Source organism: Panthera tigris, chromosome A1 (genome assembly GCF_018350195.1).
Source record: "Panthera tigris isolate Pti1 chromosome A1, P.tigris_Pti1_mat1.1, whole genome shotgun sequence".
NCBI classification, from domain to species: Eukaryota; Metazoa; Chordata; class Mammalia; order Carnivora; family Felidae; genus Panthera; species Panthera tigris.
In genome coordinates this window covers 237,681,049-237,707,072 of record NC_056660.1, presented here as the reverse complement: position 1 = coordinate 237,707,072, position 26,024 = coordinate 237,681,049, and the positions used below count along the sequence as shown (strand labels likewise).

The 26,024-nt window shown below is 58.5% G+C and overlaps 1 protein-coding gene across 1 annotated transcript; it reads right to left on the bottom strand.

Moving 5' to 3' along the window:
* Window positions 1-2,919: 2,919 nt before the first annotated feature.
* On the bottom strand, window positions 2,920-25,936 carry BRD9 (bromodomain containing 9). The gene is given in 17 exon segments (XM_042998107.1): window positions 2,920-3,643; window positions 4,331-4,504; window positions 6,857-6,956; window positions 9,026-9,064; window positions 12,074-12,185; window positions 14,736-14,868; window positions 15,740-15,835; window positions 16,764-16,839; window positions 18,678-18,810; window positions 19,866-20,041; window positions 20,706-20,816; window positions 22,381-22,525; window positions 22,955-23,015; window positions 24,496-24,528; window positions 24,531-24,627; window positions 24,887-25,101; window positions 25,774-25,936. Coding segments are annotated over 17 exon segments (1,854 nt in total). The 5' UTR covers window positions 25,826-25,936; the 3' UTR covers window positions 2,920-3,542.
* Window positions 25,937-26,024: the final 88 nt, after the last annotated feature.

The window sequence follows — 26,024 nt, the reverse complement described above, 5'->3', positions numbered from 1 at the left end:
GGCGGGGCCAACTTCTGGTCTGGGTCAGTCCTACATCCAGCCTGACTACCTGGGCTTCCACGTCCTCAACACGTACCCCCTTTGGCCCAACACGCCGTGCGGAGCGATCTTCAGGAGCAAAGCGTCCCTGGGGATGACAGGGACGCTGATCCTGGCAGCCTTGTCTGACTACAGGCGGGCGAGAGGAGACAGGGCCCAGGATGAGGGGCCGCAGGGAATGAGGGCGCTGGAGGCCGGTGGCCAGGCGGGGGAGGGGAACACGGCTGCCCCCTCTGGGCCCTGCACACCAGCACCCGCCCGCGGGCAGCCCCGGGTTGGCGCCCACACAGCTCTGCGTGCTAACCTCCACCTGGAACCACATCCCAGGGACTCCCGTGCCCAGGCCTGCCGGCCACCACTGTCCACGGCGCTCCCCCGGGCCAGGCCAACATGCCACCAGAGACCCAAGGCAGACGACAGGCTGCCTGACCAGGGTCTCAGACCCCCAAGAGCCCAGCCATCCGCACGGCAGAGGCCGCGGAAGGTGGGAGATGCCAGTAACTGAACACAGTTCAAGTTCAGGGCAGGGCACCCGCCAGAGTGTAGGCCTCCCACAGTGCACTCACTTTGGAACGGCCACGTCTGACGCGGCATGTGAGTGTCGGCTGTGAGGCCACCACTCCCACCGGCAGAGCTCAAGCTGCGGCAAAGTGCAGCCTTTACGGCGCTTGAAAAGTGTGAAGACGAGCAAGGTCTCGGCCTTCTGCGCAGAACGTCCTTCCCCAGATACGCCTGTGTGCAGGCTGCTGGCCCCTCGCTGGGCTTTTTTCTGGGGCCTGTGACCTCAACCCCTCGACTCGGCAGACCCTGAAAGAGGCACCGGGGAGTGGGGCAGGGGAGACACTACCCCAGGGGTCCCCCGAGTCTGCAGGTGGTCGGGCCTCCCGGCTGACCTGGAGCCACGGTGACCTCAGCCACTCACCCCTATGAGAAATGTGCCTCCGAAAGAGACACCTTCGCTCCATGAGAAAAACTCCAGAAGCTACAACACTAAGAAACAGACCTCAACCCAGAGCCGTAACCCCCATCCGGGACAACCAGGACTTTTCCCATGCACAACTGCATGCCCTGAACTTCTAACGGGACAGGCGTGCTGTGGGCCCCACTCTGCAACCCACTCTTGTCCCCTCTGCTGCAGCCCAGCGTCCCCTTCCCTCGACACAGACTCGCCCCTATTTTTAGGGTGCACAGAGCACTCCGAGTGTGATCCTCAACGTGCCTGACAGGAAGGTCATTCACAAGCTCTGTTACGGGCCGGCTGCAATCCCGCTGCGCAGACACCTAAGCACCCAACCCCCAAAGGGTCAGCACTGGGGCCGGGGGCAGGGATGGCGGAGGAGTGAGGTGGAGCGCGGGACAGGTAGGCGCTGGCACTCACGTGCACACACACAGGCACCGACACACACACGCCAACACATGCACTCACACGTGTACGGACATAGACTCGCACACACTCTCACACACGTGCTCACACGTGCACTAACACAATGTGCACGTGCACACTCGTGCACCAGAATAAACATGTGCACGCGCGTGCTCACACATATGCTCACGTCACACGTACTCGTGCACACGGACGCACATACGAGACCGCACAAGCATGCACACTCACACATGTGCACACTCTCCCCCTCACTGGTCGTTTGGAGTGTGGCTTCCCACAGAAAAGGCAGCAAGATGAACCCCCGTCACCTGGCACTGTCTGCCCAGACAGCCTCTCCCCGGAGAGTCAACAGCATGGTTGAGGTGCTGTGGCGCTCCCGTGCATCCGTGGCTGACACGTGGCCAGTGTGGCTCTGAGGGACACTCCCCCTCTCTGGCCACCTGCCCCCAGTTATTCTGACCACCGAGAGCACCTGTGGGTTCGGACCTGGATCCTGCCAGCTTCCTGGGGCAGCAGGCCCAGGGAGGCACCCCGAGCCCCAGGTCCCCCTTTCACGGCTGTGACACACCCAGGAAGGAGCAGCCTGACCGTGGGGTCTGTCCCTCCTGGGGACTTGCTCCTTTGCCGGCACCTGCCACGGCTTCCTGACGCCTCGGCTATGCAGCGTTTTGCTCCCCTTCTCCTGAGGTTCCCAAGGGGCCCTACCGGCACGGCAGGCAGTGGCCAGCAGGGCTGGCCCACCCCGTGGCACTTGTGGGTCAGGGGACGTCATGCTGTCCACTGCCTCCGTCACACAAACCCCCTTCCCCCAGGATTCACTCTGCCTTGTGAGGTGACAGAAGCTCCAATCTTGTTTTGTTTTAATATTTTGAAGTTTATTTTGAGAGAGACAGAAATGTGCGCGTGTGCGTACAAGTAGGGGAGGAGCAGAGAGGGGGAAAGAGAGACTCCCAAGCAGGCTCCGCACTGTCAGCACAGAGCCCGACATGGGGCTTGGACCCACGAACCGGGAGATCATGACCCGAGCCAAGATCAAGAGTGGGAAGCTTAAACGTCGGAGCCGCCCCGGCGCCCTTCCAATTCTGTTTTCAAAAAGGAAGCCACCCGGAAGTTGTGCAGGGTGGGTAAGAGAGACAGACACACTGCGGGCGGAGAACGGGGCCAGACGCAGAGTCAACGCGGGAGGGTGAGCGGCCGGAACGGACGCTGCTGACCTCCTGCGCCGAAGGTTCTCGCCGAAAAGTCACTCGGCAATGGACACCCACAGGGGCGCCTGGGGGCTCAGGGTGGTTGAGCGTCCGACTGCGGCTCAGGTCATGATCCCACGGTTTGTTAAGTTCCAGCCCCACGTCGGGGTCTGTGCTGGCAGCTCGGAGCCCGGAGCTGCTTCCGTTTCTGTGTCTCCCTCTCTCTCGGCCCCTCCCTCTCTTGTGCTCTCTCTCAAATATAAACGTTGAAGAAAATTAAAAAAACAACAAAGAAGCGGACACCTATCGGGCTGCAAACAATTACATGCAATCGCTCTGTATTTTATTGACATCTCTACGTTTTGCAAATGTGAACAGGCATCCAGTAAACACATCCAGATTAAAAAAGTCTACGGACACAGCACATCACTGTCAGCTTCCAGCAGAAGGCAGGCCTCGCCCAGCACAGACCCTGTCCCAGGCCAGGAGGGTGCGGCCCCACCACGACCTGCTTCGGAAACGTGGGGACGGCGGGGAGGGCAGGCAGGGCAAACAGCACACAGGACCCCCAACGTGGGCATCTCTTGCCTCCCAAGGGGTGCTCGGGAAGGATGCTGGGGCAGGACGGCGTGTCCCGGCCAGCCACAGGACGGAGCTTTACAGACCCCTCAAAGCTCAAGAGACAAAGCACCACGGCTCGACCCCACCCGGTCACACACCTGTAGTGTGCTGTCCACTGTCCAGCATTCACGGGGCTACCCACAGAAACACGGGATCCGTGTGTGGCTGACATGATGCCAGAGACACCTCCCCGCCTCCCGGGGCTGCTTCCCGCACGCCAGAGGGGACAAAACGAAAGTCTCTGTCTCACGACAAAAACTCTGTACGCACAAATAAAAAAATAAAAAACTAACGGAAGTCTATCTACAAGGCTAGCTCTTCGCAGAGGCTGCAGGTTCTGGAGACTGAAGAAATTCGTATGGGTCGTGGGTCACCTCTGGCTGCTCCCCGACGCTGAGGCGAGAAGGACTTCCTGCAATTGTGGGAAAGACAGGTGTTCACACAGCAGATCCACACACACGTCACGGTTCACACCGGGCTGAAAACGTGTCCTAGTGACAGCGGTTAGTGAAACCACAACTCAGCCACAGAGCCCGCTTGTTATTCAGCCAAACCTCCACCGCGGACGAGCACCCCTGAGCCCACAACGTCAAGACATATTCCGCGAGCCCGACCTTCTATCTGGGAACTACGACAGCAGCATGGGCAAGTAAGGGAGTAAATTCAAGGAGCCAGGAAGCGTTTGGTTCCCTTCCTGGTGGGACTGAAATCCCGATGGGGCCCACACACCTGCCCGCTCTGTCTCAGTAAACACAGAAGGCCCCAGGCCACCTGCTCTACCCTCAGGGCCCCGGAGGATCGACACACTCATTGACGCTCTGTGTTAGGACTGAACACGGGAATGGCAGAAAGAAACAAACGTTCCCCGAGTTGAACTAAGCGTGTGAGGCTCGTTCTGCCCCTCCCAAGGACCCTGGGGTGTAGCCAGCTGGGGCTCCTCCTGACGCAGGGCCGGCCACGTCTCACGGCCACTCCCCACGATTCCTAACGCCAAGTGACTTCCACTCACACGTTTCAGCCCCGGGCAGCTGCCCGACTATAGGGCGGTCTCAGCGCCCCAGGGGCAGGGACACCCTGCAGAGGGAGCAGCCCGCCTTACCCAGGTGGTGCTGGTCCCTATCGGAGGGGGAGGTGTTGGACAGGGAGCTGAGGTTGGAGGACGGCCGGGAGCCCCCGCGCTCTGCCTGTGCCTCGTGCAGGTCCTGCAGGAGCTTCGCCGTCTCATCCAGGTTCAGGTGGCTGTCGTCTGCGTCAGGCTCCTTCCTCACTTTCCCTGCACAGACACGGGGCCGTCAGACGTCAGACACCCAGACGCCTGGGCCGCACCCCCGGTCTCTCCCTCGCCGCTATGAACGCTTGGGACAACACCCATCGTGCGGAAAGCTGGGGTCGGGGGGGGGGGGGGGAGAGGACAGGCAAGTTTGGAGGGCGGGTGCCACGTCAGATCTGAGCCATTCACGAAGAGGGCTTGCCCTCTGGTGTAAACAAGCAGGAAGCAGGACAGCATGTGCAACGGAGGCCCGCAGACGCCAGGACGGAGAACACGCCAGAGCGGGGGCAGGGGGCCCCGGGCAGTGGGCTGCCGGGAGAGCTCCCGGGTCTGGGCCAGGAGGGGCCCTGCGTGTGTGGGAGCACACGACCCCTCCAGGCAGTTCAAGAACTCACGTGTCTCCGACAACCGGTGGCCCAAGCCTGAAGAAGGGTGCGGTCCACCGGCGGGACGGTGTCCCTCCCTACACTAAAGGTGGCTCAGGGCCGCCTTTAGAGCACCTCACAGACACACCTGGACAGGGTCCGACGCCTACACATCGGTAACGGCCCGTCAGAACGTGACCAAGCGCAGCATCGAGGCACGCGAGCTAACCAGCAACCAAAGGCGTAACTGCGGTCTGGCCCATGAGAAACCACTACCGGGCGGGCAGAGGGCAGGGAAACAGCCCCACCAAACACGGGAGGAAAGTTGTGAACAAGAGGGGCCTTAAATTCGCGACTAGGCACTCGCTCCTCAAAAAGCAGAGGAAGAGGGTGGTGAGGGGAGGAGGGGAGAGTCTGGAAAAGCTGAATTGGGCTCCGGCACAGGAAAAGAGCAGCGTCTGCGGCAACCCGCCACCCCACGCTGGGAAGGACAACAGCAGGTCAGCCGCGGCGGAACAGACGGCCAGACACGAAGCCAAGACACTCAGCAACAAATGGCAGAATCGGGAGCCCAGCTGAAAATCCACAGACCCCCGAGTCCAGAGGTCCCCCCGAGTCCACAGGTCGAACATAACCCGACAGATAAATCCAAACACAAGCAAATCAAGGCACGTTATACTCAAACTACCAAAAACCAGTAATGAGGAAAAAAACCTTAAACGCAGAGGAAAAGAAGAGTTGGCAAGGCTAACATTAATACAGCAGCCTCCGACCGCAAGCCCAGAAGACCAAGTTGGCCCTTGGCTGGTGAACTTGGATCCTGGGAGGGTCGCCACCACCCGAGTGACAGAGGGGCTCCCCGGACCTCGACTGTCCATGCAACTGATGTGGTTTCCACTGAACACCTGCTCTCCTTCCAGGAGCCTGGAATTTGCAGATGTGCCAGGGAGAGGGTGCCTGCATTGCCCCAACTCGATGCTGGGAGTCAGGCGTGTCCGTGGGACCCCATGGGGTGGCTCTGGAGCGCTGCCTGGTCTCCCCCAGACTCACCCCATGCACCCCTTCCCTCTGTGGGTCCCGATCTGTCCCCCTTTGCTGTATCAAACCAGAGCCACGAGTCTCAAGACTCCTAGGGAACCACCTAACCCAGCGGTAGGCGTGGGACCCCCCCAACAATTGGGAAAATAACAGACAAGGAGCAAGACAGCAGATCTCAATCAGGTCTGGGTTACCACGCTAAGTACAAACAGCCTAACCCAAGGCAGAGACCACGGGGCTGATGACAAAACGAGAGCCGGCCTCACGCGCTCTGAGCCGCTGACAGAAACCACTTCTGACGCAGGCAGGATTTCTCACCCCCGGCCGCGGTGGCCTCTGGGGCCGGGTCGTTCTTGGGGGGCCGCTCCCTGTGCCTCGGGATGTTTAGCAGCACGTCCGGCCTCCACCCCTCGACGCCGGAAGCACCACGGGCACGGCCACACGCAATGAGGGAGGCCACTGTCCGCAAGAAGCCCCGTGGTAACGGTCAGGTCGGCCCAAAGGAAAGGAGGGGAGGAGAATGCACCTCGAGAGCCTCGAGTCAACAGGGAGCCGGACGGCCAAAGAGATTCCAAAACCCCGGGTGCCATGCGGACCGTAGAGGGCATCTCACGTGGCGGGGTCGGGCTCAGCTGCCGACGAGGGCACAGCCTGGTGGGTACGTGCGCGCAGACACGTCAATGGCAGGCCACGAGGCAGGCAGCTCGTCCCTGCACGACCGACAGGCTCGAGGGACCCTGACGTCAAAAAGGAGACCTGGGCAAGCCCCCTCTGGGGCCATCAGGGAGGGACCCCGAGCACAGTGGCCATATTCCTAGAAAGGGGACAGGCCTCGGCACACCAGCCTCGTGCCCCAGGGACCACCTCGCAGACTGACACGGCACCGGGGATGAGAACACAGCGTCCTCTTCCAGCGGAGCCTGAGGATGTGAGCACGCCCAGCACGACCTACCTAGAGAGCCGAGCATGGAGATGTCCAGGGAGGCGTCCGAGTAGGACTTTGTCGACATGAAGTCCAGGACGGAGTTGCTGTCGCCCAGCGAGTCCCCAGCCTGGAGGAGACAGGTAGGTACCGAGCAGAAAAGGAAAGAGGTCACTGAGCGGGCAGTTAGCACCAGCTGTTGAACTCACAGGAGCGTCAGCGTCCCACCCCCCCAGGACAGGCCGGCTCTGCCACGTCCACACCCAGGGAACAGGAAGACCACGCTGCGTCTGGTCCTTGCTGCAGCCACGACCACCAGGGGCACTCCCAGAGGCGGCTGCCACTGCCGAGACCAAACCCCACAGCCAAAGGCTGCTGACTCTCGGGGATAAATGGGTCCCTGCAACGGGGGGGGGGGGGAGGGGGGCGGCGGCACAGGGGGACACAGGGGACCTGAGGGGCTCACAGCTACCTTGCAGAGACTACACGTAAAAACACGGCAGATTCCATGCCAAGCGTGTTCTCTCTCCTTCTGTGGCCGCCCCACGCCCTCCTAGCCCTCTCTGCACCGTAAGGAAACAGCCCAGCGTTCCCCGAGACGCTCCCACCACACAAACCTTTCACGGCAGCCTGTGGCTCGTAAACATTAGGAAGTAACAGCTAATGTATGGCCGTTTTTAAAATGAACATTGAGAGCCACCTCCGGTGCTTTAAGGGAAATATACTACAGGTAAGACCCTAAGGCCTTCAAATCCTACCAAATCCCACCCTCACTTTGGAGATCGGACCCTAAGTCACTGTGGGATAAGTTACTGTCCGATGACCACGCCCTTCCCGACACACGGCCTGGAGGGACCGTTTCTTCACCAGATAGTTCAACTAAAGGTCCACACTGCAGCAGACGCTCAGAGCCTGTGGACCTGGTTGCGCAGGTGCACATCACGTGCCCTCGAACACCCTCAGCCCGCCCTGCAGCTCGAAGGCTCACACAGGGTCCCCACCAGCCCAGAGAGTAGGGACAGGCACCCACCTACATCCGGCCACACACAGGGACCTGGCAAAGGAGGAAGATGAGACCCTGCTAACCAGGCAAGGGGCACAGGGCCTGTGAGCCCTCTCCCGTCAGGTCGTGCCCTCTGGTGTGAGCCCTCTCCCGCCAGCCTATCCCCTGTGGGTGTGAGCCCTGTCACGTTAGGCCATGCCCTCTGTGTGAACCCTCTCCCGTTGGCCTGTCCCCTGTGGGTGTGAGTCCTGTCATGTCGGGCTGTGCCCTCTGGTGTGAACCCTCTCACGTCGGCCTGTCCCCTCTGGGTCTGAGCCCTCTCCTGTCGTCCTGTCTGGGTGTGAACCCTTGCCATCGGTCTGTCCCGTCTGGGTGATCTGTGAATTTGCTTCTTTCACTTGACTTTCAGAAAAGCCACTTTGCTCTGTGCTCTGATAAATCTCTCTCAAGAGGAAATGTTACAGTGATCACTTTGGGCCATCGACACGCCGGGCCGGGGCTGAGCTCGTGTTTATGGAGTACGGCAGTAGCCAGATCTCAGGGGAGAGTGCCACCGAGAGTCCTACAACGACCCCACTGTTACCGCTCTACTTTGCAACCAGAAACCGAGGCTCAGTGCTACTCATGATCCTACCCAGGGCCCAGCACGGGGCCCTTCTCCCTACGTGGCTGGGGCAATCATCCCACAGCTGCGGTTTTCCAAGTTGTCACAGATTCGCCTGCAACTTGGAACTCGTAAAAACGACTTGAAGACAGCTGGTTTACTCACGACTTCTCACACCAGCCAAAGAGCACACACGCAGATCTCCCTAGAGACCTCACAGGGCCGAGGCCCCACACACAGCCGAGGGAGCACCCCAGAGGCTAGAGTACCCCGCGGCTCCCCTACAGGAATCCAGTCCAGCGCCTGCTTCCCCACCGGCCGGCCGTGCACACTTGCCACGTGAGAAGACAGGGCCCCCGCACGACCACTGCTCTGCGGCTCCCGTGCCTGGACTGGAAGAGAAGTGCCATGGCTTCCTGCCCCTCACCCTTGTCACTAAAACTCAGGGGCAGGGAGACTACCACCTAACCAGTTTCCCAAGAAAACAACACGTGAACCTCTTCTCAACGACCCCATTTCACAGGCTGAACACGACCGTTCCCCGCAGGAACGCTAATCATCAGGTTTTCACTTACACGTCCGTGCAACTCACCTTCGCTTCCTCTGGAGGCTTCACGGGAACGTTTCTCCTCTGCAAATCAAAACGGGAGAAGCCAGTTTTCGAAACGGTTTTATACGGAATGATTCACTCGTATCGTGTACACAGACGTAAATTAAAGCAGCCCATTCAGTCTTGCTGGGGTCGTCCTCGCGGTATTCACACCACCCTGTGAATCAGAGCTGGTGCAGCATCAGACAGACAGCCAATTCCCCACAGAGGGCCCGATTCATGCAGGCCCAGCCAAGACCCTGGGAGGCCTAGTGCCCTGATGGCACCCTGGGAGGGACGGAGGTGAAGGAGAGGGCACCCGACGCGTTTCCGCAGCCCTGGACGGCTTCAAACAGAAGGTAAACGTCTGACATTGTACCTGCGTCTCAGGGGCAGCTCAGGAAACCACCTGCTAGGTGAGGAGGGTCCCCTGCCCTCCGATGGGCTGCACTGTGGGGCCACGCATCTTCTCCTCGGGCTGCAGTGTCCACAAGAGGCTTACACTTGACCGCTACTGCGTGACCACAGCCTATGCGGGACCCAGAGTCACCCAAGACAGCTACTGTGTGACTATTCTGTATGGGACGCCCAGCCACGTGTGACCACATGTGGAGATCACAAGCCTAAATGCTACTGAGCCACCGTCCTGCAATCTGGCAGGATCTTCACCTTCAAAACAGTCACTCAGCTCGCACGCTTTTGCATCTGAGATCTTTTGTTTGGGACAACGTTCTAGAGATTCACCTGTGCTAAGGTTTTTATAAGCTTTAATAGAAAATTAACTTCTCTGCTATTGTAACGTCCAGTTCCACACGCATACGCACGCCTCCACTAACGTATACGTTTTAGCATCAAACGTCACCTGATGCCACAGCACGTTGGGAATTACGTGACTCCTGTAATGCAAGCTCACTTTCAGAAAAGTGATCCCGCTGGAATCTAGAAAGGAAACCAAGTGGCCAGGACATCTCAGGAGTTCCTGCTCTATAAAGACACAGCCTCACACACTGTGCCCAGGGGGGCACCAGGAGGAAAACTTTCAGACCACGGTGCAGAGAACGGCAGCCGGGGCGCAGCGGCCACACGGAACTGAAGAGTGGCAAAGTCTGGAGAGGAGGATATAGCTCACAGCAGGAGCCCAAGTCCAGGAGGGCTGAACCCGGACCACACTGACCTGTGCACACACAGACGAACACCATGGGGCCAGGTACACGTGAGGAGACACAACCAAACTCCACCCAGCCAAGACCTCACTGAAACCTGGGCCACCAGAAGAGACCCCGAAAGGCCATTCCTTGGGATCAGGGCCAAATTCACCCAACATAAAGGCCACTGAAACCCACCCTACCAAATTAAAAACAAATCCCAAGAAATCAGATGACTCCTAAGAACTCCGCCAAAATGAACATCAACATTCTTAAAGGAACACAGTAAAATCCAGGCCAGCCTCGCCCAGCAGTAATGTAACGTGAGCACATACCCACCTAACCTTCCGGTAGCCTGCTTAAGATTAATCTTAACACGTAGCCGACGATGACACGTTTCACTTAACCCAACGTATTGAAAACATTTTTTATTTTAACATGAGATCCAGATAAAATAATGAAATAGTTTTACGTTTCTTTTTTCGCACCAGTCTCTAAAATTCTGGTCCGCAGCTCACATTCTCATCATATCTAATTCAGACCAACCACAGTCCTATTTCCGCCAGTCACTTATGACTGCTGGCGGCAGTAATAGCCAGTCCAGACAGCAGAGACTCGACAATGTAATGCCCGGGGCCCAATCAAACAATAAAGCAGCAAACTGTGGACAGTAAGCAGAGGAAAATCTACCAAAAGGCAGATCCAGGAATGGCAGAGATGACAAAATTGGCGGATAAGGACTTTCAAAGCAGCCGTGGGAGATACGAGAAATAGGTCCAAAAGTTTAAAGGAAAGCGTGAACATAACGTGAAAGGGAAGGCCTAAGAAGGAAGAAAACAGAGCCTAGACCTACAACACGGCGTCTCAAAGGAAACCTTCACTGGCTGAGCTTAACAGCAAATGTGGCTGAGGCACAAAAACAGATCACTCAACTTGAAGCCACGGCAACAGACAGCATTCACCCCTGAGGGAGGGACAAGAGACTGAGACAGGAGCTGAGCATTACCGGCACTCGGGACAGGCCAGGATGCCGGCCGCGTGTCAGAGTCCCGGAGAAGTGACGAGTGTGGGGTGGGGGCAGACACGACATCTGAAAAGACGACGGATGAAAATCTTCTAAATGATGGGCCTGAGAAGCCCGACAAACGTTAAGCAGGACAAACACAGAGAATAGAACGCTGAAACACATCAGAGACGAATTACTGAAAATCAGTTACAAAGATTAAACTTTAGAAGCACGTAGAGCAGCAAGCAGTCCGTTTCCTGCAAAGGACAAAGGAGCGAGTATCTGAGGCCTCCCGGGACAGAGGTCTGTATAGCACAGACCTCTTCTGGTCTTTTCCTACAACCTTGAAAAAAGGAAAAGCCCACTCGAAGCCCGTCGGCCGACGCGTGCGCTTTGCCAAGAAGATGCACGACAGAAGACACAGACGCCTACGACGGCGACGCTTCAGAAACGGTGTGGTCAGATGTCTCTCAAAATAGGAGAAAAGCAGCCTATGATTCCACGATTCCAGACCCAGGGAAGAGGAATTCCATAAGTACGGATAAAATAACTTCAGACCAAAAAGAAGCTGAGTAAATTCCCCGTCAGCAAGTCTACACTCGAAGAAATAGCCAAAAAGAGTCTTCAGAGCAAAGGGAATGGACGGCACACGACAGTGATCTGGGTATAAAGTCACAGAGCCCCAAAGACAGTGGGGGGCGGGGGGGGGGGTTGGGAAGGGGGGCTGGCAAGTGGGTCTTCTTAAACTTCTCAGTTCCTCTGAAAGAAAACTGACTGCCTGAAATAAAAACTTAAAACATGAACGAGGGGAGACCAGCCAGCGACTCCCTAGGACGGTGTCCATCCGGACAGGCTCGCTCCACAGGCGCGGCCCCACAAACGCAACACACGCACGCCCACCTGCCTCAGCTGGAACAGCATCCGCGAGTGGTCCCCGCCGGTGATCTGGTCCAGGAGGTCGTCCACCATCTTCTTGCTGTAGCTCCCGGCATCCTTCACGAACTCCTGCAGGCTGGAAGGCCGAGAGAGGGCACGATGCCGCCAGAAGGCCCCGCGCCGCACGCTCTCGCCTCCCAGGCGCCTTCCCCGGGGCCGGCGGTCCCGAGGAGCGGGGCCTGCCCCGTGGACCCGGCTCCTCGGACGCGCCTCCGCGAGAGGGTCTCGCCGAGAGCCGCAAACCTCCCACGTGTACTCTGGGGGGTGGCAGCAACCGTCTCCGTCGGATACTCAGGGTGGCCCGTGATCCAGAAAGGTGAAAAGGACCTCAAGGGGCGCCCGGGGGGCTCGTCAAGCACGTGACTCTCGACCTGGGCTCGAGTCGCGATCTCCCACTTTGGGAGTTCCAGACACACATCAGGCTCTGAGCTGAGCGCGGAGGCTGCTTGGGGTTCTCTCCCCTCCCCCCGCCCCTCCCCCATTCACGTGCACGGGCGCTCTCCCTCGACATAAACTAAACGACAGAAACAAGAGATCTTAAAAAACAGATGCTAGAACTCAAAAACCATCTCGAGAAGATCACTTCAAAAAAGACAAGGCTAACGAGAGTCCGGGCACATACGGTGAGCTCTTGAACAACGGCAGGGATCGGGGGCGCCAAGCCCGCAAGCTGCAAATCCACGCGTCACTCGTGTCTCGCCCCAGACCGAACCACTCGCAGTCTGCCGACCGGAAGCCTTTCTGAGAACGCGAGCGGACGAGCGCGGCTCTCGCACGTCACACGCGCCGCACACCACGCCCCGCACGAGACACGCCAGGAAGAGCACGTTACGAAGAAAATCACGAGAAACCCCGACCGCGACTCCATCCTCTACCGACCGCGAAAAGCCGCGGGCAGGTAGCCCCGCACGACCGCAAGCGCGCGGCTCGGGGTCAACGGGGACACGCGGGCTCCCGCGGGAGGGGCACAGCCGTACCCGGTGCTCTTTTCGTTTTTGTTTCCGTTCTGACTTAACGAAAGGAGACCGAGGAGAGATGCTCCACAGCAGCGGGGAGAGGGAGCTCGTGCGGGAACGAGACTCCGCGGGCACCGCACCCTAGAGTATCGTCCTGGTTTTCGGACTCCGTGAATACTACAAACTAAAAAAGAAGTGAGTGGAAGGCACCGTAAAAGGAGGCAGGGGACGAAGGCCCGGGTCCTGGCCTCTAAGCCCTGGGGCAAAGGCTCAGAAGGGCTCCCCAGAGGCCAGACCGTCACACGGGGAGCGAGGAGGGCCACCGATCTGGGAGTGAGACCGTGACGGCACACGAGTCTCTCCGGGAGCGTTTCAGGAGACGCCACCACCGTGAGCGTGTGACGGGAGCAGGGACACCGGAACACTCGTGGCGTGGTCTGGAACAGAGCGCGTGGCGAGGTGACGCGGGGACGCCCGGGAGGAGCGTGGGCTGCGGCCGCCGTGCGCTGCTCACGCGGTCGGGCTTCTCGCTGCCCAGCGCCCGGAGTCCATCCGTGTTTCTGGGGTGGGCGCGGGGGAAGGCGACCACGGTCTGGGAACACCGTGCCCCCTGAACCAAAGGTGACTGCCGTCCCTTAAAGGCTGTGACAGGGCAGTGGGGCAAAAGGGGGGGAGGGCACCACTTGTGACACTGTCCTCGCTCACCACAGATTTCCTCCTTGGTGTTCCACTTCTGCCTCTCTGGGCTCATAAAAATCGTATTAAGGGCTGACTTCCTTTTGTTCGTTTTTAAAATACGTCCCGTGTTCCGTTTGAAATCAAAGATCTAATACGGAAAGATCCATTTCTTAGAGGTCAGCCAAACTCGCCTTTCCTCCTGGAGAATTACTAAAATTCTACAGGCGTGACCTACTTCTATTGGTGCACAGAACACAGCAGCTCCACAGAAACACGGCACCACGTCTAAGGTTTTAGTACTACATCCCAGTCACCAATGGGGACTGAAGCGTGTCCCAAAATTCTTCTGCTGAAGCTCCAACCCCAGTACCTCAGAAAGTATCATTTGGAGACGTGGCCTCCCAAAGGTGATGAAGTTCGAGCGAAGTCTTTAGGGGGCCCTAACGCGTTATGATCGGTGTCTCTGAAGGAAACGGAGACCGGGACACAGACTTAGAGAGGGGCGTGCAGGTGAGGACACAGGGAGACCAGGGCCGTCTACGCGCTAAGCACAGAGGCCGCAGGAGAAAGCAGCCCTGCCCACGCCCAGGTCTCCGACTCCCGGCCTCCGGCCCCGCCAGACGACGAATGCCTGTCACTTCAGCCCCTCAGGCTGGGGTGCACGGTTCCGGTGGCCCCGGCAGACTAACACGGCCACCGAGCCACGTCCCAACGAAATCACGAAACAAGCTCCAAACACACGTGGTTGGTGACACGCACACACACGTTCTTTTTTAAACTACAGCCTGGATCGTCACCTTTGTAAGGCGCAGCTGAGTTACCCGAACTTCAAGACCAACCCGCGGCAAACCAGTGGTTTACGGAAAAGAACTCGAAAACCTCCGCCGTGCAGACCCGCTGCCGTCGGCCGTCTCCCACCAACCACCCACCAGGGAAACGGCTCCTCCCGCACGGCAAGCGAGAACCTTCCGGGCCGTGCCGACCCTGCTCACCTCAGCGCGCACTGCACACCCGTCTCATCCCCGTAGGCGGAATACAGCAGGTCTATCTCCTCCGACTTTAAGTCGCCGAACACGGAATTGCTGTGCATCGAAAGCGCGGTGGTGGTGCTGGAGAGAAAAGTGACTGAGGGCAGGAGAGGGAGAGCACAAGACGTGAGACGCACGTGCGGTGACGCCCGCACGAGACGCCCCCGCTCCCAGCCTCCTCCCTGTGACATCGCTGCTCCCCAGCGACCCGAAGCGGTGGCAGCTTCCGGGCCGAACCAGCACTTCAGGCTCTGCAGCAGGTGCAGAGGACAGTTCACGCGATGCAAGGCGAGCGTGCGCTGGTAGGACGGCTTCGTGCCGACCCGGGCCCTGCTGGGAACCGAGCCCACGGACGAGGCTGGATCCCTCAAGGGGCTGTGGGGGCATCACGGCTGGTGTCCCCACGTGAATGACGTCAGAGCTCAAGAGCAATGCGTCTCAGACGTGCCTGTCCCCCCACTAGACTCCAGCAGCACCACGATGTGACCATCACAACGTCCCCAGACGCCACCAGCTGTCCCCCGGGGAACAAAACTGCTGCACACCGACACACTCCAAATCTAGCAAACCAGCCACAGACGTCACTCGGTCACTCGGCCACACACACGAGTGCGGCCAGCACACCAGTCCCCTCCCTCCCTCCACCGCCACACCCGTCCAACCTTCCGTCTCCCACACTTGCCCCCCATCATTCGGCAGACACCCCGGCATACACCCCCACCCACGGTCGGCACGGGGCTGAGACCCACAGGCCGGTACGAGTGGACGGTAAAGGAGGAGCGTGCCCGGTGAAACGTTTATTCCCCTCACTCGACAGGACCTTAATTTAATCTCGTTAGTTTCAGAGCCAGAATCTGGACACGGTACTAAGACCAGGTGAGCCAGGAAGACGGCGGAAGGACGCTGGGTCCACACCTCTCCTGTGATTTCCCTCATCCCGTGCCCCTACCTGCCCACCCCACACTCACCTTTGCCCCTTCTCTCATCCTTGAAGCCCAGTGTGGTAAAGCCAGGGAGCAGCTTGCTGGAGAGCGAGCTCAGGTCCACAGGGTGGGTCTCCTCCTCTGCAAAGGGACCGGGCTGTGAACAGGTGGCTCGGGGAGTTCCCAGCTCCCGCAGTGGCTCACAGAGTGCACTTGGGGAAGGCACGGGGGGCTCTCTAGAAAGACCAGCTAAAATCAAATTTACAGAAACCGCTAAAATTCTTAGGCGCCTGGGTGGCTCAGTCGGTTAAACATCCGACTCTTGATTTCAGCTCAGGTCGATCTCACGGTTTGTGAGTTCGAGCCCCGCCTCAGGCTCTGCACTGCCTGGGGCCTGCTTGGGATTCTTTCTCTCCCTCTCTCTCTCTCTCTCAAAATAAATAAGCACTTAAAAAAAAAAAAAGTAGCCGCTACAATTCTCAAACCTTAACTCTGTCTAAGCTATGAGTTGATCAACTCGAGATACTTTTCAAAGAGACGGAGTACATAAGGGCTTCCCCACGGGTGAGCGGATCCAGCATCTGTGCCCCCCTCAAGGTCCTCAACACCATGATCACACAGGGCATCCCCTCTACGCCCACGTCTGGGCCCCTTCCAAGCTCCGCGAGTGCGACGGAGTTGTGCACTCTGGCTCCTCCCAGGGAGCCCTGACAAGGGTGTGAGTCGATCCTCATGATGGTATCTGGAAGTCAGGCCATGAGGACTTGTAGAACCGCAGCCCTGCGGGAGCACAGCTCTACACTGGCTGCCTATGCTAGACCCTGGGGCAGAAAAGGTCTGAGCGGCACCCCTGCCCCCGCTGGATGACTGCCCCCTGTCCACGTATCATACGCAGGCTGCGTATCATACACAGGAGGGGGAGGACAGGGGAGTAACACCGGATGGGATTCGTCTATGCCGTGCGACTGGGGCCTGCTCTGCACGGGCAACCGTGATCTCAGACAGGCTACGAAGCCGAAACTCCCTGGCGCTGCGGAGACTAACCCCAGCCCTGCTCGGGGCCACGCACCGTCGGCATCCGGCTCGGCCGTGTTGACCACGCTGTAGAGCAAGCTGCCGTCACTGTCCTTCTTCAGATAGCCCATCTGCAAGGAAGCACACCTGAGGGCCGGCCCTACGTGCTCTGCCACAACACCAACAGAGCTAAGGCGTACGAGCACGGCCTAACATGCACAAATCCCAACAGGTCACGGGGCAGTTGGTTTCCCCATGGAAAAGACCGCAGAGACCTCTCTCATACCTCCCCGAACCTGACTTCACACCCATGTGTACCGAAAGGATTAAGACTAGTTCCTGATTCTTCTAAAGGAGATACGGAAACAGGAAGCTTACCCCAGAAACTGCCCTCTTACAGGATGTCAGAACCTGAGCCAAATGACCCAGAACAGGACCCTGGTCACCAAATGCCGTATCAACGGGCACTAGAGGCTCCATCTCTAACACAAGGGACTTAGTTCCGCTTACAGAAAACCACTGAACAAAAGCCCTCTTCCTCCGAAGGCCCCCAGGAAGGTCCAGGAGGGGCACCTGCACATGGGAGTGGGGGAAGAGAAGAGGGGGACCCTTGGCCTGAGTGCCTGAATACAGGGCGGGGAGGACAGGAGACCTGTCACTGCTGACCACGTGAGCGCTGAGTGTGTGAGTACTAACCATACGAGTACTCACCATGTGAGCACTGACCATGTGAGCGTTGTGTCAGTACTGACCACGTGAGCGCTGACCATGTAAATACTGACCACATAAGTGCTGGCCACGTAAACACTGACCACGTGCGCGCTAACCGTGTCAGTACTGACCACGTAAATACTGACCACGTGAGCACTGACCACGTAAGTGCTGACCATGTGAGCGGTGAGCATGGGAGTACTAACCATGTAAGTACTCACCATGTGAGCACTGACCACGTGAGCACTGACCACGTGAGCGCCGACCACGTGAGCGCTGACCATGTAAGTGCTGATCACGTGAGCACTGACCACGTGAATGCATTAAGGGAAGCAGGAGTCAGGTTTCTCGCTGTGGAATTACAACCCAAAAAGGGAGAAAAGGGAAACAGGCCCAGCACTGGGAACAATGGGGGTTCGGGTGTGGACACGTGCCTCTGATGAATACACGCAGCTCGGCACGGCCCTCCCTCTCCGAGCTACAGTCCGCAGGGCTCTTTCCCAGCGCCACTGAGGGCCGTGCCCAGTGCCCGGGACATTCCGGGGCTGAAGCACTACAGGCGTGCAGACCAGCGGGTCCAGCAGATCAACATCAGCTACACAGGGAACCGCAAACTTCCCACCAGGGAAACTTAAAGTAAGTAAAAGATTCATCTCCGTAAGCTTCACGTAACCCGGCGCATGCAAAACGTCACTGTTCAAAATCCTTGACTAACACTCCACGCGCGTTTTGAGAACACGTGTCTGAAACAGGGATGTGAAGTTCTAAGAGTTCTTCACACGGACCACGTGCACAGACGAGACCGTGGATGCACCAGGTCAAGTAAACGTGCCGGGATTAACATTGCCTCTGTCCTCGTTACCGTGACTAGCGGGTTTAAAAGTGCACGCAAGAGCCACACCGTTTCTACCGGAGGTGCCGGTCTGCTCTCCCGGCAGGGGGGTGCTCCAAGCACAGCAGGGAGGCCCCCACAGGCCAGGCCCGGGTCAGATGGGACCCACGGGCGCCGCAGAGGCACACAGAGACGCAAGCACACCAGGAGAAGAGGGAGGCTGCGGCGCAGGCGCCTGGCAGGCCTGACGTCCATCCGCCGGTGGGCAACATCCCACTACGGGGCGAGCCTGCCTGCAGCGTCCCCGCATCACACCCCGCTTCTGGGAGGCCCCCGCCCACCCCAGAGATGGAGCCGGTGACGGGACCCATCACCCGCAAGGGAGCCTGCGGGACACGAGCTCTGCCCAGACACCCCCGACGCTACCTTGCCCCCTGGGAGGAGCCGGCTGATCCTGTCCCGAGCCTCGTCAGCTGCGTGCTCCACCAAGGCCAGCACGTGCTCCTCTGCCGTGCTGTCAGTCAGGCTGCAGGCATTTCCTTCCGGCTCAAACGTGCAGCTGCGAGGCAGGAACGCCACACACGTCACCCGGGCACGTGCCGCTCCCGCCTCACCACGGTCAGTCCCTACCGCTCCCCAAGGTCACCACAGGCCGGGAGCAAGGGCACGGAGCACTCCTCGACCCTGTCCTCGTGGCTATAACTGCAGCAATATGCGGGGCCTCCACGGACAGCGAGGGAGCCCCAAACGGCCGCTGGAGTGTCTCGTGTCTCAGCTGCACACCTGAGCCGATCTAAGAGCAACCTGACGGCAACCTCACTACTCACAATGTCGTTCGAGGCACCGTTGGAAAAAGAGGCAAAGCTCCGTGGAGCGTGCAGACGCCAGAAACAAGGGTGAGCTGGGAGCACAGGTCGTGAGGCAAAAGGGGCGTCCCGAGCCTTCGGCAGGCGGGCTCAGACCCCACACAGAGAAGAGCTTTATTCGAACAGCCAAGGGTCACTGGGTGCAGCGCCCAAGGGATGTGGCCTCTCCTGTGGAAGGTTCCAGAAGCATATGGACCGACTCCATCCAAGGAGCCGCGGGAGCAAACTCTGCCTGCGGACCCCAAGCCTGCAAGAAGGCCCCGCCTCTGGCCCAGGGTGGACGGCTGCAGGAGTTGGGGGGGGGGGGGGGGGTCAGGTATGAGGAGAATGAAGCCCCCCCACAAAGCGTGTCACCTGCCTAAACACAGCACAGCTACGTCCCCCGCACAGGGACAGCCAAGCTAGGCCACCATCAAGTGTCCTGCACGTGAGGGAACTTCTTCAGAGTGAAGGGCCAACGACCACTGCAACACGCGTATGGGAACAGCAGTGTCACACCTGGAACAGAGCCTGTGTATGGCTGGCAGGGGCTGTCCTGCCCTTGTGCCCCCAGGTCCGTTAGCGTGACGAGGCCCGGCTGGCCCAGGTTGCCAGCCAGCTGCCTGGAAACACCTGAGACCAGAGCTCACACGCAGCCGCTTGGGACCGGGCTCCTTCCAGCAGGTGGGGGTCCACGAGCTACTCCGCGGCCACGGGCGCCAGCACAGGCTCACCCTCACTCACAGTCCTGAGGTGCGTTTCCCGTTACCTGATAACTTCTCTACTCGGCCTTTTGGATTTCTTGGCAGTTTCTACTTGTACAGGTGCCGCTTCAGGAACGGGCTCCTCAACAGCTGTGTCTTCGTTGCCCAGAAGAGCTGCCTGCTGAGAAAAATCCATGTCCTGCATAAACGACATGCTGCGCTTCAGAGCTAACAGCCGCTCCTAGAATCAAAAAGGACAGAGCAGCAGGCCTTTACCTCTGCCTCGCAGCCGAGGCGCCATGGCGACGGGTGGGATGGGGATGGCCGCAGCCTCGCCTGGCCTAACAGCGGGCTCCCGTGGCGCTACCGCGGCAGGGGCGGGTGGGAGTCGGCACCACAGGCGCGGCCGACTGGCTGGGAGCACTCGGGGCTGGCGGCGGGGGACGGGCCAGAGGGCACAGGGGCCCGCACCTCACCTACGGGCCGGTCAGGCACAAGGCACCGGTCCTGGATGCGTGACGCATGCAACCTGGCTCATGGGACAGATCTGGGAAGCCACTCCGGACGGCCAAGACGTCCTGTCTGGACTCAGTGAGGCAGCCACGTAAAACAAATCACAGGCTGGCTGCGATCCATCAGACACCCACACTTAGATCAACAGATCCAGCACTTTCCGCCAACCCTAAAGGAGACGTTCCAGCTGGCGCGGGAGCAGAGAGAGACAGAGAGAGAGAGAGCGCGCGCCTGGCGGGGAGGGTGGCCTGGGAGGTGTACAGAGGCTCTGTACCACGGCCAGTGACGGACGGGTGGAAGCGTGTCAGTCAGTGGGGGTGGGGCTCTGTGTAGGCATCGAGACAGAGGGGAACTCTCGTCTCTGTGGCTCCTTGCGGCCGCGGGCTTCTTACTTTGCTCATCATCTTAAAGCCTGCGTGAAGGATCTTCTTAGCTAACTTGTAGTACACAGTGTCTGGTCTGTTGTAGGTCATCGCGTTATCACACATCAGTTTGAAATCCGCCTGAAAGGGAAAAAAATAGAATCTGTCGAATTTGAACCACTAAGATGCCAGCAAAAACAGGACTCCTGTCAAGAGGCTAAAACTGAGTGGCAAGCAACTAAACCAGACTCTTCAGCTTAACAAGTGGTTTTTAACGACTCTTTGAGGAAAGTTTCAGACCTTACAGTGAGAAGCCTGCCAAACCTGGAGCTTCCTCCTGAGGGCGACACACGTGGCTTCTGTTTCTGTTTTTTTATTCTGAGAAAGAGAATGTGCGTGTGAGCAGGGGAGAGACAGAATCCCAAGCAGGCTCCATGCTGTCATCACAGAGCCTGACGTGGGGCCTGAACTCGTGAACCAAGAGATCATGACCTAAGACGAAACCAAGAATTGGACGCTTAACCGACGGAGCCTCCCAGCTGCCCCAACACGTGCGCGTTCTAAGAACATCGCGGCTCCCTCTCTCCATCTCCAGCTCCCCCGCTTTGGGAGAAATCAGATGTAAGTAGGAACAAGAAGTGACAGCCAGGTCCTTTTAAGTAAAAGCCGAGGAATGAGCCGAGAGCTGAGCACGTTCATGTCCTCTCTCTGGGATTTTGCCACAGAATTCAAAACTTGGTCTATCGCCAATTACTCTAATAGCATCAGCAAAAAGGCTTTCTGTAAGATAAGGAAAATCTTGCTGAACAGCTTACGTTAAAAGCAAGCTATTGGACGTTTCAATATATCATCACCCCAACCAAATTACAGACCGCACACACACCTGTCACAGGTGCGCTGTGCTGGCCATGAGGACGCATAAGGACAGCTGAAGCCAGCCAGACCCTGACCGAGCCCCAGCACTGACCCCACGGCCAAGGTCCCCAGGGCTGGGCCTGTGGGCCTTGATGTAGCAGTCTTGAGGACAAGGCAGAGGGGGGACACTGCTCACATCCAGGACCGTCACTGGGCAGCAGAGCAAACCAGGGCCCGACAAGGAAAGTGGAGGACTGAGGGCCGCCCGCCCCTGTACCCTTTCATGTGGCACAGCCTCTGAGGCTCAGCAAACACGTTCAGTCGTGTCACCAGCAAATGAAAGGGATAGAGCTAAGCCTTCCAAATTGAATAGAAACTAAGAAAGAAACCCGATGCCTTTTCCTACATGACATCATTACCAAAGCGTCAAGCACTCGTCTTGATCCGCCCCTGGGATCAAAGCCAACAAGCAATTCCTACCTTGCAGTTGTACCAAGAAACAGAGTTCAGAACTACACACTAGAGAGTCATAGAAATTGATCGTTAAAAAAAAAAAAATTAAACTCCTAGTTACTATAAAACAAAAAACTAGGAAAAACTGTAATTCTAAAAATACCCATTCTGGAGTCAGACCAAATCAGACACACTTTTGCTTGACCTCACGTGTCTCTACAGCTTCCAGACAAGATACCGGTTTCCCTGATGCAACCTTTGGGAGACCTTGGCCCGAAGGCTCAGGCCCCCATGAACACTCGCAACTAGAAACCAGCTGATACGGACAGAGTACTTACTGGACATAAACACACAGAGAGCTTCGCAGCAATTATTTCAGAAACCGAAATTAGTTTACCTTAAATTCTGTGACTGATTTGTATTCGTTGGCTACAATCTTGTCTTTCATTGTACCAAAGTCCATGGGATGTTTTATTATCATGGAATATCCGGGAGCAATTGCATCCGTGACAGGAAAAGCAAAAAATCCATGAGGATCTTTTCTGAAAACAAGAACGTCATGACTTAAACAGGAAAAACCCTAAATGTAGATTTCCAAACAATACAAAACGTTTCACGGTAAAAACATGACACAATTCACCAAGTTTTGTTCCTTAAAACAAGAAATAAAATTTACACCCTGTAGAAGCGTAGTAGATATTTTTGATGGTTAAAAATTCCAAAATTACCCTCCTGGCTGGAGCCGTGACATCTGCATCATGGAGGTCCTGACCGCCCCCCACCAACACCCCCGCCCTGCACGGACCGGGCACACGGTGCTCTCCCGACGCCGGCCCACCCCCCACTAGACTGGGCGTCACCCAGGGAGGGCGAAGGGTCTGCTTCACGGGTGTGGGAGGCGAGGCAAGAACCCGTCACAAGGGAAGACACCCTGAAGGTTCCCAACCTCAAGTTCTTGAGAAACTGTTTACCTCTGGAGCTGGCGGAGAAAATGCTCTAGTAACTGCTGAATCGGTGTGCTCTCGTTCTCAGCTGACAATTTAAAGAGTACAGGATAACGATGAGTCAAAACATCTTGATGCTGTGTCACTAGAGAGCTCCCACTCCACGGCACGTTTCAGTGTTTCAGGCTCCAACAAGAACTGGGTACAAGGACGACCCAGACCCGGTCTTGGCCCCAAAAAACTCAGCTGGGTGGGAGGGGCATCCACCACAGCATCAGTCCCCCAAACCCCTTAGAAAGTGCCAAGATCCTTCAAACGACAACAGGGAGCTGTCACTTGTCAGTCTGTAGGAGTCCCCTGTCACGACCGGGCCCAGTACATTCCAGACACGGTACGAAGACGGCCAGGACACAGAGGCCGAGCTTCACCAACTATCACTTTACTCGGCAGTCCAGAACCTCTGGCCGCACCTCTGCTGCTCCTCCTCTGTAAAACGAGTACGAATGCAACCGCACGGGGGTCCTTGTGAGGACGGCCACTAACTACATCTCTTGGCCCACGGTGTGGAACCGTGGTTTCTGGTGAACGTAGTAAGCACGCGTGGCGGCCTAGGTTCTGTTCCCTAAGCCATAAGAACACAAGTGCTCTTACCTAGAGCATCCACTGCCGGCCACGCCCAGCCCCCAGACCTCAGCATCTGAATGCACTAAGGAACCAGGGCTCCTCGGAGAAATAGCCGGTTCCAGGGCCGGAGCAAACAGGCCTGCAGACCACGAGTGGGTCCCAACAGTGACAGTGACCAGAGCAAGTGTGAACATCACCCCTTCGGGTACACGGAAGGGAAGCACTGCACGCGTGACCTCAATCAGCTGATCTGACCAAGCCGGCAGGGACCGGCGACTCTACGCACTTCGTGAGCACGTTCACCCGGCGAACCGTCTCATGCCTGACCTTCTCTCCTGCCCACCGTGCCCCGTGGCCCCGGGTCCTACCTGTTCACCGTGGCAATGACTTGCACGGGACGGCTGTTGCCAGAAAACCACAGCCTCGGCAACGACTACCATACGACCCCGCTTCCTTCCCTCCCGAATCACAGGCAGGCAAACCCAACGTCAAGAAGAGAAACGCTTGAAGCAAAACTGCCTCCACTTCAGTACCTCCTGACCATTTGAAAGCCCCCGAGGAAAGTGACCACTCACGGATTAGAGAGCCCCGAGTGTTCTCTCCTCCGGTGAGGCTGGCACAGCCCTCGTGGTGCCTGACGGCCTCAGTAATAACTGATTCGAGCACTAGTTCCCTTCTCCCCGTGATGAGCTCGTGGGTTTAAAAAAAAACAAAGGGGGGGGGGCACAGGGGCGGTAGTTGACTGAACCCTGCTCTACAGGTTCAAGTTGACACTGAGACCTCAGGTCCAGCTACGCTTCATGTCGAGCCCTGGAAGAGAAAGCACTGCTCCCTCCTTCCTGCACACGTCCCCAAGAGGCAGAGAAGCACGACGCCAACCACTGTGTCACAGAGACGAGCTGTGGCGCTCCGGGAGAGCCTCCAAACACGTTCCTTCCACTCGCCTGGCTGTGTCCGGCACGCTCGCACGGGCCTGTCGGGGGCGGCTCCACCTCCACCTTCTTGCCGGGATCAAAGTCGTCGGCCTCTCCCTCTGAGTCGCCATGCTCCTTTTCCCGTTTCCGCTTCTTCTCTTCCTGTGAGGCAGAGTCAGGGCAGCGAGAGCAAGGCAAGCGGTTTCAAATGATCTCCTGCGACACAAAGCCGAGCAGGCAAACCTCCCTCCAGAGACGCTTCTCCTTCAGATCCCCCCTCCCCCCCCCAATGACCACCCCCTGGGCTCGTGCGCCTTTTGCTACAAACAGGACGGCCCTTTCCTAAGACCCCACGGCCCTGGTGATCTGCCGTCCGGGGGGGGCTGGGGGCCTCCACCGGCCAGCTGCCTCCCTGCTCTACCTTTCTTTTCCTTCTTTCTTCGTCGTCAAGGTGCTTTTCCTTCTCGGATTTCTTCTTCTTCTTCTTCTTCTTTTCCTTGTGCCGCTCTCGCTCGTGGTCTGACCTGTCATCGTAATAACTGGAGTCGTGCCCAGACCCCGACAGCTCAGTCACTTCACTTCCTCCAACCTTGAGAACCAGCTTCAGGGGCTTCTCCAAGGGCTTGTCTGCATAATCTGTAAGCACAGACCGCAGCTTCGGGGTGTGCTCGGGTGTGTAGAGGCACCAGGGGCCCGACGTGCAGGGGGAACAGAGAGGACGCCCAGGCCCCAGAAGGCAACACCATCAGGGAAAGATGGGGAAGCAAACCCCGGGGCTGCCAGTCCCGCCCCCCTTGGTGCTGCATCACCCTCAGGGACGTAGTTCGAGCTGCTCTGTCTGGCGAGGAACAAGGAGGCAGGGGAGCCCAGGAGCCTGGTCCCTCCCCGCCCCCTTCCCTAAGCTCCTGGCCTGCGCTCACGCCCGTCTGTCCTGCAGCAGACACAGGACCGAGGCTGCAGGAACGCGCAGGCCGGACGCGGGTGACACACAGGGACGAACTTCTCCAAGACCAGACAAGCCAACACAGATGCGGGAGGCGGACCAGACGCCCGACAGCCCTGGCGCCCTGGCCCGGAACCGCCGCCCGCGAGCCCAGAATCCTCGCCCAGGACACCTTCCCGCGACCCCGGAATCCTCCCCCCGCCGAGACCCCCCTCCCCCACCCGCAGGCGAGCCGGGGATTCTCCCTCGGGGCCCGAGCCCGCGAGCCCGGGATCTTTGCCCGAGGCCGGGCCGCCGCCTGGGACCCCGCCCCCCCCCCCGCCCGCTGGCCGGCCCGACGTCACAAAGCGCGCCCGCCGCCTCACCCTCGTAGGACGAGCGCCACTCGGTCTTGTGCTTCTTGTGCTTCTTGCCCATGGCGGCGCGGGGCCGGAGCGCGGGGCTGAGGGCTGCAAGCAAGCGCGGCCGCAGCGTGGACGCCGCCGCCGCCGCGGCCCCGACTCGCCACCCGCCTGGCCCCGCGGAGGTCGCCGGGCCTCGCCGGAAGCAGGCGCCGGAAGTCGGGCCGTCTCGCCCCGCCGGCGCCCAGCGCTTCCGGGTCAGAGGGCGGTGCGCC